At 51.1% G+C, this 13,725-nt stretch overlaps 6 protein-coding genes across 6 annotated transcripts; 1 reads left to right on the top strand and 5 right to left on the bottom strand.

Moving 5' to 3' along the window:
• Positions 1-230: 230 nt before the first annotated feature.
• J7T55_011296 (ral amidase) lies at positions 231-1,904 on the bottom strand (the record flags this gene model as incomplete). Its single annotated transcript, XM_053133185.1, has 1 exon — positions 231-1,904. One exon carries the CDS (start codon positions 1,902-1,904, stop codon positions 231-233), a length of 1,674 nt encoding a protein of 557 aa, XP_052988968.1.
• Positions 1,905-2,371: 467 nt separating this feature from the next.
• On the bottom strand, positions 2,372-4,672 carry J7T55_011297 (uncharacterized protein; the record flags this gene model as incomplete). Its single annotated transcript, XM_053133186.1, has 5 exons — positions 2,372-2,431; positions 2,497-2,640; positions 2,716-3,021; positions 3,076-4,523; positions 4,669-4,672. 5 exons carry the CDS (start codon positions 4,670-4,672, stop codon positions 2,372-2,374), a joined length of 1,962 nt encoding a protein of 653 aa, XP_052988969.1.
• A 1,995-nt stretch (positions 4,673-6,667) lies between these two features.
• Positions 6,668-7,180, bottom strand: J7T55_011298 (FAD-binding monooxygenase-like protein 5; the record flags this gene model as incomplete). Its single annotated transcript, XM_053133187.1, has 2 exons — positions 6,668-7,010; positions 7,068-7,180. The coding sequence occupies 2 exons, from the start codon at positions 7,178-7,180 to the stop codon at positions 6,668-6,670; spliced, it is 456 nt and encodes a 151-aa protein (XP_052988970.1).
• Positions 7,181-7,364: 184 nt separating this feature from the next.
• On the bottom strand, positions 7,365-8,406 carry J7T55_011299 (Monooxygenase protein; the record flags this gene model as incomplete). The annotated part of the gene is made up of 4 exons (XM_053133188.1): positions 7,365-7,628; positions 7,764-7,853; positions 7,908-8,196; positions 8,282-8,406. 4 exons carry the CDS (start codon positions 8,404-8,406, stop codon positions 7,365-7,367), a joined length of 768 nt encoding a protein of 255 aa, XP_052988971.1.
• Positions 8,407-8,920: 514 nt separating this feature from the next.
• On the top strand, positions 8,921-10,391 carry J7T55_011300 (L-iditol 2-dehydrogenase; the record flags this gene model as incomplete). The annotated part of the gene is made up of 5 exons (XM_053133189.1): positions 8,921-8,965; positions 9,053-9,432; positions 9,593-9,917; positions 10,009-10,260; positions 10,320-10,391. 5 exons carry the CDS (start codon positions 8,921-8,923, stop codon positions 10,389-10,391), a joined length of 1,074 nt encoding a protein of 357 aa, XP_052988972.1.
• Positions 10,392-10,417: 26 nt separating this feature from the next.
• On the bottom strand, positions 10,418-13,241 carry J7T55_011301 (fungal specific transcription; the record flags this gene model as incomplete). The annotated part of the gene is made up of 7 exons (XM_053133190.1): positions 10,418-10,901; positions 10,957-11,169; positions 11,231-11,380; positions 11,440-11,572; positions 11,647-11,846; positions 11,901-12,847; positions 13,149-13,241. 7 exons carry the CDS (start codon positions 13,239-13,241, stop codon positions 10,418-10,420), a joined length of 2,220 nt encoding a protein of 739 aa, XP_052988973.1.
• Positions 13,242-13,725: the final 484 nt, after the last annotated feature.

Genomic DNA, 13,725 nt, shown 5'->3' on the forward strand with positions numbered 1-13,725 from the left:
TCTTCAGTCGCTGCCTTCTTGAGTCTCAGCTCAGATAACGATGAATTGGGTAAGAATTGGGACAGAATTGGGACAGAATTGGGACAGAATTGGTATGCACAACCAGTAGAATATCACGATCACAGCACGTAATTCTTCAGAGGGGTAGGAAAAGGGAAAGAGCAAGCCATTACAGCGACGATCTTACGTCTGCGATGTAATCTGAGGCTCAACTAAGCATCTGATACATATTAGTCGGTGTGAAGACACTTCTCGATCTCATTGACAGCCGCGAACAAATCATTGTCGTGGTACTTCCTCGCCACAATCTGCAGATTGATTGGCGCCCCATCGAAGTCGCCCTCTGCCCACAGCTCGCGTACATGCGTATCTTCCTTGCTGAGTGGTTCGCCAGGTGCATACTGCTCCTGGCCCTTCTTCAAGGCCTTGACTGGGGTCGGAATGACCACGCCGGGGCAGTCAACATAATTCCAGAACGCGGTATAGTCCCAATAAAGGCCTGTATCGTGCACGCATGCTGGGCCTACATACACAGGACAGATGACAACGTCGACGTCCTGCTCCGACCAGTGCTTGGCGAAACTGCAACGGAAATTGTCACGCTCACAGCGCATATCAAACATTTGCTGGAAGTTGTAATGAGGGCCTTCGGCATCTTGAATGATCCATTTCGTCAGGGGCTCCATGGGTTCACCGGCCTTGGCCAGCCCAGCCTTCAGGCTGGCGCCGCCGTCGGGTGTGTAAGCTCTGCGGATGTTTCTTATCGCATCGGCTGTACGATAGGGCGCAAAAGGCTTGACGGTAACAGTGGAAGAATTGCTAAGTTTACCCATCGCCCATTCGAGCGCTCGAACAACCGGTGGCTGCGGCTGTATCACCCCGTCATGCATCATGAAACCAACCTTCAGGGAAGTAGATGAGGGCGATGGAGTGCTGAGTCCAGTCCAAGGTATCGGAACCAGGCTCGGCTCTCGCAAACATGGCTTTGCACCGATAACAAGGGACATGAACAAATCCAGATCCCGCAGTGATACGGCCATTGGTCCACAAGTAGCCAGAATGGTCAACTCCGCGGGATTTCCGCCGTGCAACATCCCGTTCGTCGGCAGGTAGTGGCTTGTCGGCTTGAAGCCGTATATACCACAAAACCCAGCTGGGCCACGAATGCTCCCTCCAATGTCCGACCCAACTCCCAGAACAGAGCCCCTCAGTGCTATCAAAGCTCCCTCTCCCCCGCTCGAGCCTCCTGCGGAGAGGTCGATGTTGTGGGGGTTGAGGGTGCGCCCGTACGGGCTCACTGTCTCCAGGTGCATGATAGCCTGGGGCTGATTTGTCTTGCAATAGAAGACAGCTCCGAGGCTCCGCAAGATGGCTACAAGATTGCAGTCCTCACTGTCGACCTGGCGGCTGGAGATGTAACCGTCCGCAGACCAGTGGCCCGCCATCTGCACGTGCTCCTTGATGGAGATCGGCACTCCGTGGAGGGGCCCAACGGTCTTACCGGTGGCGGCAAGGTGGTCATCCAGTGCCTGGGCTTGGGCAACGGCGTCATCCAGGAACCATTCTGTCAAGCAGCATGTAAGCTGATGGGCGATGATGGCGCGCTTGGCGAAGGCTGTGGCTACAGCCACAGCCGTGAGCTTGTGCTCTCGGATAGCATCGGCGAGTGCAGTCGCATCGTAATTTTCGGTGATGTCCAGCTCTTCTGAGGTCAGAAGCCCGCAGTCGTGGGGGATTTTGGTCACATTTCTAGGCGGGCTTTTGATTATCTCGGACGGCAAAAGGAGCTCCTTTGGGACCTTGTCCGTGAAATGTTCCTGTACAATGCGGTCCCGGTGTTCTTCATACTCTGGTGTCCCCTTGGCAACGGGCACGGTTTGGATAATTGAAAACGCCTTAGACATGGCTGGACTCGGACTTTTGCAGGTGTGACAGACCAGTTGATAGAGGGAGCGTGTTTTTGCTGTGACCGAGCAGACCGGCTTCGCAAAGTGTTTCACTCAGGTCAGGCAGACAAGACTAGGTTCACGCTAACTATTGCCCGGCACGGGCAGTGGCTTGCAGGAGTGGACAGCCGGCGGGGTATCACGTCGTGACGCATCATGCATACCGAAATGAGCGCGTGATAAGGGATGGACGAATTGCCTCTTGTTATCAGAGCACATCTACGCCGCACGCTGGTCTTTTACCACCACCTCCACCTAACGTCTGATAAGAAGCATCACCGCTGACTTAATCATCTTGATCAACACATGGCCGGTCCAAAAGCTGCCGCTAACTATGCAAGGACTGTTTGCTCAGATTTGATACAGTTATACCCTCTCAGCTTAGTGCCGAGACTCCGAAGTTATGTGACAAAGCCGTGAGGTCGTCAAACAAGCTGTTCACTAATCACACCGAGTGCCATAAATTGGGATCTACTTCCATGGAACTGTTGACATATATCACTGTTAGCCACATCTGCTCAAGTCCTCCGAGCCGATTCGTCGCGCATACCTGGTGAGCGTATAAACCAGTGATTGTGGTTCCTTCGTTGACATCCAACCTCCTCTTGAAGATCTTGCCATTTGATTGAGCGGTCATGAGATGAAGATCTGTGTCGTCTCTGAGCCGAAGTGATTGACCTCGGTTGGTTCTGATCTGTAAGACATAGGAAACAAAGCGTTTAGCGATTGATTATAGGATATAGAATAAGTCAAATGATTGCCAACACACCGTCAAGTCCACCACATCGCTCTCCTTTCCTAAATCGTCATTATTACCATGAAATGTGAAGAGCATAGTCTCGAGAGAAGTGATCAGCTCGCCGCCAGGTCCATCAATCTCGAACACATGTTCGGCATGGCATTGGGATCCGAGACATTTGTGGCGTCCAAAGTTGTGATATTTGATTGGGATACCGGGAAACCAGAGCCCAGCTTGCCGCAGGCTCTCGGGACGAATATTGTCAATGACCCTTGAGATGGTATTTCGGGGCAGTGACGGCTCACGAGGGACTGCGAGACTAACAATCTTGCACGCCTATGAAAAAGAGTATTAGTGAGAGAGTGCCAACTCGCGCCAAGAACTACCTACGTCCAACCCGATGTCTAAGTCGGTGAGAGGGCTCTCTAATACCAGGCGGTTTGTTTGTGGCACGTCTTCTGGCTGTCCATACCATCTCGCACGGTCACCATTGCCATTGGTGACAAACTGAAGCGCTTGTATGCCTCTGGGACTTATCGCAAGCTTGATGCCCGTCAATTCCTCGCAACCAAGATCGACGATCCGCTCGTTGAAGGCTTGATACCCGATTTGAACATCCTCTCCCGTTCTGGAGCTGAGTCTGAGCCCTGAAAGATAGGACTTCTCGCCGACCTTGACAAAAGACAGACCAATCTTCTGGTTACTCGCTGGTGATTTTAGTTGCACTCGTTGGCGGTGCAGTACGCGACAACCACGCACAAAAGCCTTGTGCGGTTCCTCAGGCGATGGCTGGCAAACGTCGGCCTGCGCGGTCGACCACTCAAACTCACCATCACCCGCTTGGTTCTCGACGGGAGGAAGCCGTGTTAGTGGCTTAAGGCTTAGGATACTTCTGAGTCGCCGCGCCAGTTGCCACACTCGACTTCTATTCCGCAAGCTGCTTGATTGGGAAACAAAGGCATCTGAAGTTTGCTTGTACAGGAACCGCCAGTCGTGTGTAGATCCCACAAGGTCATAAGACTCAAAAACCCACGATCGCTCAGCCTTGTGTCCTAAGAACCTTGTCGCCCAAAACTGCTGGCTGTCGAATATATCCCAGAGACCCCGTAGTGCCAGGCGCCCATTGAGGAAGTCCGCAGTGGGTAAGTATTTTGAAATTGCAATGCGAAGCTCTTGAGGCAGCTGAGAGAATAAGTCCCCGTCCGCATGTGGTAACAAGTAACGGAAGGCCCTTTCTGGTGGTGCCTTTGGCGGGTCTTGAAGAATCCTCTGGATCTCATCTAAGTGATAGGGGTCACTAATGAGAGTTGATATACGAAGAGTAGGCTCTGTCCACTCATCGTCGTCAGAATCGTCCTGCCGCGATGGCGGAAGGCCGTATTTTGCTGCCCATTCTCTGCTGGCCTCAGAATCACCCGGTTCAGGATCCTGAAGATCATCCATGTCATAGATCGTGGGTTCCTCAATGACATCCCATGGTAGATAGGGTCTTTTCTCCCAGTAATGAAGCCCTCCATAGTCGTGACCCCAGTTAATGCAGCTTGTTTGAAGAGGCTTTGGCATGGACAAGCAGAGCTCGTACAAACTGTCCACTGGTACGGGCTTGGGGTGGAAGACTCTCTCTAGGACGGACCAGCAACTGCAGTGGAAAATCAAGCCGTATAGCCCGTTTTCAAAACCGATTCCTACGCCAAACTCCTGACCGTCTTTCCGACTGTAGTCACTGTCGTTCCAGTGGGTATTCGTGTCAGGAGGGGCTGCGAAGGAGCCAGTATTGGCATCGACGAAAAGGCCCACGCCTGTTAACTTGGCGTGCCCACCAAAAGACGAAACGACTGCTGTAAATGTCAGAAAACACTCAGCTGCCATATCGAGACTAAAACTCGCCTGCTCTGAATTCATTCAGCCAAGAGACTGGGGCTTTCCTTGGACGCCCGGGGCGCACTGTGAAGCCGCACAGGTTGCAAGAGTATGTAATCGGACTCATAACGTCGTTTGGATACAAAGGGCCAAGTAATGTGTACAATCAGTCGGCCAATTTCGCTCCCAGTATGGAAGATCAATTGTCAAGGTGGGATGCATTGTAGCTTAGAACATCAGGATGGAGGTGATTGTCGGGCGCCGCACGGCGGAACGGGATAACATTGTTCCCCAATACAACGCCCAACAACACACTCTTGGATAGAGCCAACAGTCGAGTTACAACTAGCAGGAGGATCCCTCATTTTGGAGCTAATTTGAAGCTAGTGAATCATCTTGGAAGGCGATGTGACATGACTGGCTATCGATGTCTAATTTAGAAGCAAAGAGCGACCCTGAATCGGTCGGCATAGACCCAGCCGACCTTGACCAACTCTACTGAGTTTACCACGCCGCTGTTGATGAAACCAACCAGACAGATTATCACACATTGTTAGGTGCATAGCCCATTATCGTGACCTTGATCCCTCGTAGGCCCTGTCCAGCGAGGGATGCAAGAGGTACACGTCTAGACATCGCAGCATCAACGAGCTAATGTCCTTGGATCAAGTTTAAATTACTGCAGACGTCAGGGAATACATTGACTTATACCAAGATTGTTTAGAGTTCGTGCTAAAGCGAGCTGGAGGGTATGAAGTGAACATGTTGGTGTTGGTCTCGACCTTGGACTCCGCAACCATTGAGACTGGTGCGACAGGCACGTCGTCGAACAACTGGTTACGCTACACCACCGCAAGTTCCACATTTAAGACGACTGCATGAAAGTTTCCTGAAATAGCCACTCCTTTTGTTGAAGACGTACAAGTTTGAACGTGCCACATTTGGTTTGCTTTGCGGTCGTTCGTCCAATTTCGCAACCACTGATATGTCACTTTTAAATATCCAGGCACCAAGCTATAGGTGCCTGGATAATTACCTCAAGTTCGTCTATTCTTAGAAACGGAAGATAATTGGCCAAACGACTGCGTAGTTTATGACAACACATGTAGGCCACGGAGTGCCTGTCGAGAAACAAAATTGCGAAAGGCATAGGGGAACCATCATTGTGTCTGCGAGAAATTCCAATGGAGGGCCACTGACGCAAATAAGAGTCTCATTTGATGGAATTCCAGAGTCAATTAGTCTCGGCGGTGCTTTGGTCGGAAAGATTGAACCCGTCGTAACCAGATCCCACGCTCACTTTTTGCAAGGGTTTAAAAAGGCCATCTAAGACCGTCGGCCGGCTTGTGAATCCCTCCAAACCTGCTAGCTAGAGAGGATTTGCAACGTTTTGCATGGCATGTGTATTTAGCTTGACGGTCCAGGCCAAACTGGTCGTGCATTATTGTTTGTCTTTTTACACTCGAGCTACGTATGAGGGCTGGCCTGCTCATGATGAGTTTTGATGTATACAGTCTCTACCTTTCTTCAAATGATCAAGTACATTCACTCCTTCTTCCGCGAATTGTTGATGCTTATGTCAGGCGATGCTCAACTCGAGCTGCGAGTCGTCTCTGCGTGCTAGCTTCCATTGATGATTGATGTCAAGGCAATGCTCGACCCTGGAATACCTTACTGTCTGAACCAAATGAGATGACCTGTTTGGCGTCATATAACTATAACATCATAAAAAAACCGGGACTGGCACCACTAGCTCCTTGCCAGATCGAGCTCGCCTTTCCAGGGCGTAGGAACTTCTTTTGGCACCTTGCATACGGCACAATCTCACCCCCAAAGTACTGAGCCAGTCACGCACCATATGGACTGAATCTGCGCTGTGATTATCCCTCTTTTGCTCAACAAAAAGAATATAAAAAAGAGGTAAAATTAGCAGCACATATACCAAGATAGCCAACGCACGAGTGCACAATACTTCTCGTCTCTCTTCAGCAAAACCTTGACAGTGACGGGATGCGCTTTCTTACATCTTTGTTAAGATCGACGCATGCGACTCTTCCACTGAACGCAGCGGCCATGAAGACGCTCGCAAGATATTGACTCTTATGGCACTGAATCCACCTGTTCAGGGCATTGAGAAACCACAGACTGCTTCCGCCTTTCGTAGTGAAAGCCTTCCAATCAGGGAAGAGCGTGGCGAAATAATACTCAATGGCCAGGCCAGGCCATTATGCCGCGTTCCGGCCGAACTCGCCAATGTACCAATTCGAGCAGCTGCCAGAGAAGGAATTCCTTGTAACCTCTGATGTAGCTCGTTCGTTGTGCAGTTCTCAACAGATTCTTTCACCTCGATCACGGAGGCACGGTTGTCCAGCAAGGGTTGGAAGAGAGCTTTTGCTGCGTAAGCGACCTGAGTCTCGCAGGCGTACAGTGCTGAGTTATTGGCTGGAAATGTGTTGGGGCCGAACCTGGCAGAAGATAGTCAGCACAGTGCCGAAGAGCCGGACTTTGTAGTAGAGACTCACAATATAGCAAGGTTAGGGAAGTTATGGACAAAGGTGCCGAGATAAGCTTGAGCACCTCGGCACTCCCTCCACTGTTGGTCAAGCGAGTTTCCGTCGGCACCGACGATGTGCATAGGAGTGAGGAACTGCGAGACCTTAAATCCAGTTGCGAGACCATTATATCGTATTTACCAACTCGCCCGGACGCGCTCACAATGCCGTCTACGGTAATTCTCTGCAAGCCTTCAGGAATAAGCTCAATGTTGGGACGATGCAAAGACTCGAGATAGTGGGGGTCGGCAATCTTCCTCTTGCAGCCTACTCGAAGTCGGGGACTAAAATATCGTGATACTTCTCGGGGGCCTTCTTGTAAATGTAGTTCCTCGCATGCTGTGCCTCCTTCAGTCTCTGCTTGGTGCCGTCTTCGGTTCCTCGATAGGCATAAGATTGCTTGTCGATGCTCCAAAAGATGTTCCATCTCCGTAGTCGCATCAATATGGGAAGATAGCGGAACGCGGCCTTCTCCAGAGGGCTGGACTGGTGATTTGGCCGCTCGTGATACCACTGAGGACTACGAGCATACTGTTTGACCGAAGCAGCGCGTCTGGAGAGCGAGGGATGACCTGAACGGCGCTGCAGCCGTTTACAATGACAGCCTAAGTCATAAATATTAAGATTAGGCTTTTGCTACGAGACTCAGGGGACAGTACAACTTACCACACGTTTGCCAGTGTAGTCAACGTCGTGGCGCCACCGTGCAGTGTGGAACATGGGTCCCTTGAAATCCTCCATTCCCTCGAAATGGACCTATGAGACATCGTCAGCTGATTTGGACCACACGTCAAATGCCTTTCTGCTTACGTCGCGTGGAAAAGAGATGCCTCCCACTGCGCTGACGAATCTTGTAGACCGTCGAGTAAAGTTGATACCTGTCTTGAGGTCTTTCATCTGCACAATCCACTGCGCTGATTCGGAGTCCCAGGCCGCGCCGACACACTCCACGAATGTATTGATATGTGGTCTGAGATGGAATTTGTCGACAGTGTCTTCGATGTATTGCAGTATCTCCCCTTGTTCGGCAAGCTCCTTGGACCAGTTTGGATTGAGATTGAAGCTGAAGGAACAAAGCTGGGAGTGGACGTCACAGCCACTTCGAAACTGTCAATGCGACCAAGCTCAGCGTCACAGGCTCCGTAATGAGGACTCATTAGCTGGGATAAGTATTTGCCCTCCACGTCCATCTAATGCCATCCAACTTCTCATATATCGTGAAATCTTCGAAACCAATCTCATGTTTGAGTTTGTGAGCCATGGCAATGCCTGAAAGCCCGGCGCCGATGATGATAGCATTGACACCCATTGCTGTATCTTAGAATTTGGTAAATAAGGGAGGGTATAGTTGGCATGAACAGACGGGCCATGTCTTAAGGGGTTGATGTAAAAATCTACCCTAGTTGACGATAGAGACATTTCGGCACTGAAATGGGGAGACGCCCAGGAAAGCACTTCAAATTTCGACTGCCAAAATGTTCGCTCGTATCTGGCTGTCGGAATTCGTACAGAATGCCATTTGAAGCTTGAAAGAGTTGGCCTTCTATGCCTTTCCGGAAGCCTTTTCCGCGCGTTGTCTTCGAAGTTCTAGGCCAGATGCTGCCGTCGGATTCTGAAGTCCGAACCGGCGCACGCTCCTGGAATTGCTAATCCGCGGACAATGCGTTTCATGAAAATTCACCAATGTGCTCAGTAGTGCTTATCAAAAAGAAGAAGGGAAGAAAAGAAAAGAAATCACACTGCATTGTTGTATAAGATGAGCGCTGACCGAATGGAAAATCCGATATTAGCCGAGACCTAGCCTCCTTCTTACATTTCGCAGGATGGGAAACGCCGAGGCAACCTCGTCTGACAACATTCAGGCTCAGGTCTTGTATGGGCCGAAAGATTTGCGCCTGATTTGTATAAATCATTACACACCAGGTCATGATTGGATCTCCTGCTGACGGCTGCAGGTTTCCCTGCGCATCGGACCCCCCGAATCTGAAGAAGTTCCAATTGAGATGAAAGCTACCACCCTGTGCGGGTCTGATGTTCACTACTATACACACTTCCGCAACGGAGACATCCAAATCAAAGAGCCGCTCTCACAAGGCCATGAAAGCGCCGGCTTGGTGATTGCTGTTGGGCCCGAGGTTGCGTCAAAACATGACATCAAAGTGGGAGATATAGTGGCATTAGAGGCGGGTGTGCCCTGTGACAAATGCGAAGTATGCCTTGACGGGGACTACAACGTGTGCGAAAAGATGCGGTTCCGTAGCAGCGCAACCGCCTTCCCACACTTTCAGGGCACTCTTCGGGAGCGATTCAACCATCCAGCCAAGTGGGTTCACAAGTAGGTATCGTGCCTGCTCCTTCAGTTTGAAGTACTTGATTGCAACAGTGGGAGCGTTGTTCGAAAACGGAGCTGATGATTGGTATCTCAAGACTACCTGAAACCCTCTCCTATGTTGACGGAGCCCTCTTGGAGCCCTTAGCGGTTGCCATCCATTCAGTTCGGAAAGCGGCTTCAAAGCCAGGCGCAACATGTCTGGTGATTGGGGCTGGTGCGGTCGGCCTTCTCTGTGCTGCTGCAGCCAAATGCGCCGGGTACAATGCGCCGGGTACAACCGAGTTGTCATGGCAGACATCGCGTCGAATCGTCTCGCATTCGCGAAAGAGAATGGCTTCGCGGATGACACGGTGAATCTGGTATCGAAAAGGCCAAACAGCATCGAGAAAGGCCTAGCTTTTGCCAAGAAGGATGCCGCGGATCTGGTAGCCATGAATCAGGGAGACAGGTTTGCTAGGACCTTTGAATGCACCGGCGTGGAAGGTTGCGTAAGAACAGCTATTTATGTAAGCCAGACGAGTGCATACACCATGAGCACAGATCCGCCCATCAGTCGCCCATACTAATTAGATACTCTAGGCTACGCGCGGCGGGGGTAAGGTTCTCCTTATTGGCATGGGTACACATCAGACACTCCCGATGTCAGCTGCTTCGTTGCGCGAGGTAGATCTCGTCGGAGTGTGGCGGTATGCCAATTGCTATCCCCAAGGTATCGAACTCATGGAGAAATGCACCAAGGATAGGTCAATACCCGACCTGAGGGGCCTCACGACCCATTCTTACAAGGGCCTCTCGATGGTCCCAGAAGCCTTTTCATGGCTGGAAGGACAAGTGACGACACTGGAGCGTTGGTCGTCAAGCTGGTTGTGCAGAACTGAAAATCGAGGCAGGCACGACGTTCCGTTCAAGCCAACCGGCTTCTGCAGCACACGACGGTCATGCGTGGCAGCTGGGCAGCTTAGAACCACATTGGCACCGAGGCTCAATATCAGGCGCGGGCGACATCTGACAAGGTGCGGCGTTTTGTTGGTGACCCGCCTGTGGAGGGTGCTCGGCGCTTGGAACCTGTCGACGCCGCGATGAGGCGAGCTTGCCATGTCCTTTTGACGTGGAGCAGAACGTCTAGAGTGCGGGTAGCATTATTGAAGACGTTTCCAAGCTCCGCCAATGCCCGACAACACATTTCTAGATGGCCGGTCAAGCGCCGGTGATTCTGAATATCTGTTTCGGAGACAGTGGCATAGACGAGGATGAGCGCAGCACTGAATGTTATTTGAACCACCAAGACGTTGGCGTGGCCTAGAGAGTATTGCTCTTCATACCAAGATAGAAGAACCGATATCCGAGATGCTGATCGGACACACATTTCGCGTGCATGCTCAGGGCCTTTGCCAATCAATGGGAATGGTTGGATGTAACGCTTAGCGACAAAGGGACGATGTAGAAGTATAATGAGGTACTCATAGAGCATGCTTTTCTCGCCGTTAGATACCGGACCGTCCACACCGCAGGAAATAGTAAACTCACTGTAAAATAAGGATGTGGGGCGCACGTTCTGGAGGTGTAGCGCAATCAGGATCTAAATCGAGGGCCTCAGGCAAATTCTGTCTCCAAGAGAGCAATTGTGCCAATGTACGCTGCCCCAGCCTCACTAGATCCACCTTGGATACGTCCGCATCAAAGTACCTAGAACGGTCAATACCCAGATGGTCGCTCAGAAATCGGACACAGGCCGTGAACCTACAGGGAGCATTCCAAACGTGACATAATCTTGGGAAGCTGAACCCACTGCTCGACGAACAGTTCTTGGTGTTCTAATGTGCCTTTCTCCCGGTCAATTGTGCCTGGCGACCGGTATTGGTCCCGGTTTCCTGAGAAGGCCATTGGAGTTTCCACCGTGACGACTTGAGAAATATTGTGCAGTGGCCTTCCAAGATAGAGACCCCACATGCTGCAAAAATATGTCAGCTCCATTCCTTGAACTGCTTGCCAGAGCTGGTAGAAGCTCACTGGTCAGTAGCAAAAGCGCCCCAAAATGCGACGCTTCGGCCTCTTGCTTCCTCCACTGACATTGATCCAGCCTCGACGTACGGCTTGGCGCTTATGTGTAGACCAAAATCAATTGAAAGACGGATGGCCATCCCTAGAGTATCGTGACAAAATATCAGCTGTCGCGAAACCCAGCTGCAGGATGGGCGAAGGGCACCGGCGACTGACCGCTGAAGAGCCATCCTTGGGTATCTCTTGTGCATGCTGCCTCGTGGCTACTCAATATGGTAAGGGCTTGGACAGTAGAGACACGAGGATGCTCCAATTCAAAGTCAAGAAGAGTGGTAGCTCGGTTTGCGAAGAATTCTGCGAGCGGAGCCGGTAGATTGGGATGTTTACGTGTCTCAAAAGCAGCGCCGACAGCACACCTGGACTATTGTCAGCTTCTATTTGAATATTTGGATATTCTTGATGTATCATACATCGCATTGAGGAGAAAGGGCGAGTAAAACACGGTTTCGCGCTTCCCTTGCTCAAAGTCCATGCGGGCTTTAGTGAAGAGCGCTTGGTCAACAATATATAGAGTTGGATTGTGCCATGTGAAGAAGAGCTGGAGAAGGTGCTCTTCGAGATCACGGCTGATATCTTGGTGGATACCGGCAACTTCTAGGCGGGCATGCGCCTGTCGTCCTTGGTCGGGGCGATTTCCGTACATTACGGGCAAGCTTCCACCGCGTGCCAAGTTGAGATTGGACGTGGCACCATAAAAGTGCCTCTCTCCGTTATCTGTCATTAAGAGAGACCCCAAACGATGTGAAAGCTCGTTTGTGACTGCGGACTGGTCTTCATCGTCAGTAAGTTCGTCATCGTTGGGTGGTGTTGGAGGAGAGGGATCCGACGAGGTGGACTGAGGATCGGCCTGTGACAAAGGCTTGTCGTCTCTCTGGACTGGGAGTTGAAGATGATCAACGTCAATGTCGCCGTCCAAATAATTCACCATGGTATGATTCCACACCCAGTCGACATCAAAATATTGATTAAAGGGCAATGTTGCGGCAGAAAAGTCCAAAGGGCTCATATTGGAGTGGCCGTCGGCGGCATGATTAGGAGCCTGGAGAGCAGTCCTGAGAAAAGGAGAAGATGTAGGCAGAAGACCTGGAACTCCTGACAAATCTGTAGTGGTTGTCATGTCAACGACCGGAGCAGTCGAAACCCCTAAGCCGAGGTCCGGAAAGACCTGCGGTATGGCAAGGACAGTCTCGGCATGGTTTCTGTCTGCATGACTACGCTCAGATGTTTCTTGAGGGTACAGGGAAGACAGCTGGTCTAGTACTGCCTGGTGTTCTGTATCCGTTGGGGGTACAGTGAGGTTGTGAGCATGGATAAAGATTTCAAGCTGTCGCACACGCTGCGAGAAGGCTTCGACGGCCTTGCGGAGGGAAAGTCTGCCCTAGTCAGTAAGGTATTCTATATCCAGTAGATAGTAGGACATGCATGCGACTGATTGGACCCGGGGAAAAGGTGGGCCATAATGGATGGTAACGGCCTACTTACTTCCTCCGATCAACCCCAGCATAGGTGCAGTCTCGATTCTTTATGGCACACTGCCGACATTCCGGTGTCGCCCCATCACACTGCGGACGGAGACGAAGTCAAAAAACAATCACAGAATATCAGATTCAATAGGACGCCACATTTAATGAGCTGTCAGAGCGCAGGGCGGACGGTACCTTGATTTTGTCCTCCCGGCAAGGCCAGCAGGCCGTGGTGATATGGCGACGAGCCTTAGTGGTGGAGGCACCAGCTCTGCTGCTGTCCGACATGTTTGTTCTGGCATACGCGAAAAGCCTCCTTCAAACCAGGTCTGATGATTTTGGGAGACAACAAAAGTAGGCCAGACACGACGTACATCACAAAGGCAGGGAGACAAAATTCTGAGAGGCCTGCGGGGTCGTCGGGATATGCGGCTACTACGTCTAAATCACCGGCTTCGCCTTGGCCTAGATGCACCTTGGGCTAGCGGCCTTGGAGTTTTGACTGGTATTTTCATTTTACAACATATACCTGTCTATCGAACCAGCAATTTTATCCGATTCAGTTGTAATTTCCTGTCCTTATTATCACAATAGCCCATCCTCATTCTCGAAGTTTAATTGCCGAGCCAGGAAGAACTTTGTGGGGGACGATACTTGCCCCAGGTTATGGGACCCAGCAAGCAACAGAGCCAGAGCCAATTAGGTGTAGTGCTCGGAATTTGAAATCCGGCTCACGGCCCAGTCTCATTGGAGGTCCGATCCGCTCCACTAG

The sequence above is a fragment of the Diaporthe amygdali genome (assembly GCF_026229845.1).
Source record: "Diaporthe amygdali strain CAA958 chromosome Unknown NODE_35_length_488319_cov_65_809586, whole genome shotgun sequence".
NCBI lineage: Eukaryota > Fungi > Ascomycota > Sordariomycetes > Diaporthales > Diaporthaceae > Diaporthe > Diaporthe amygdali.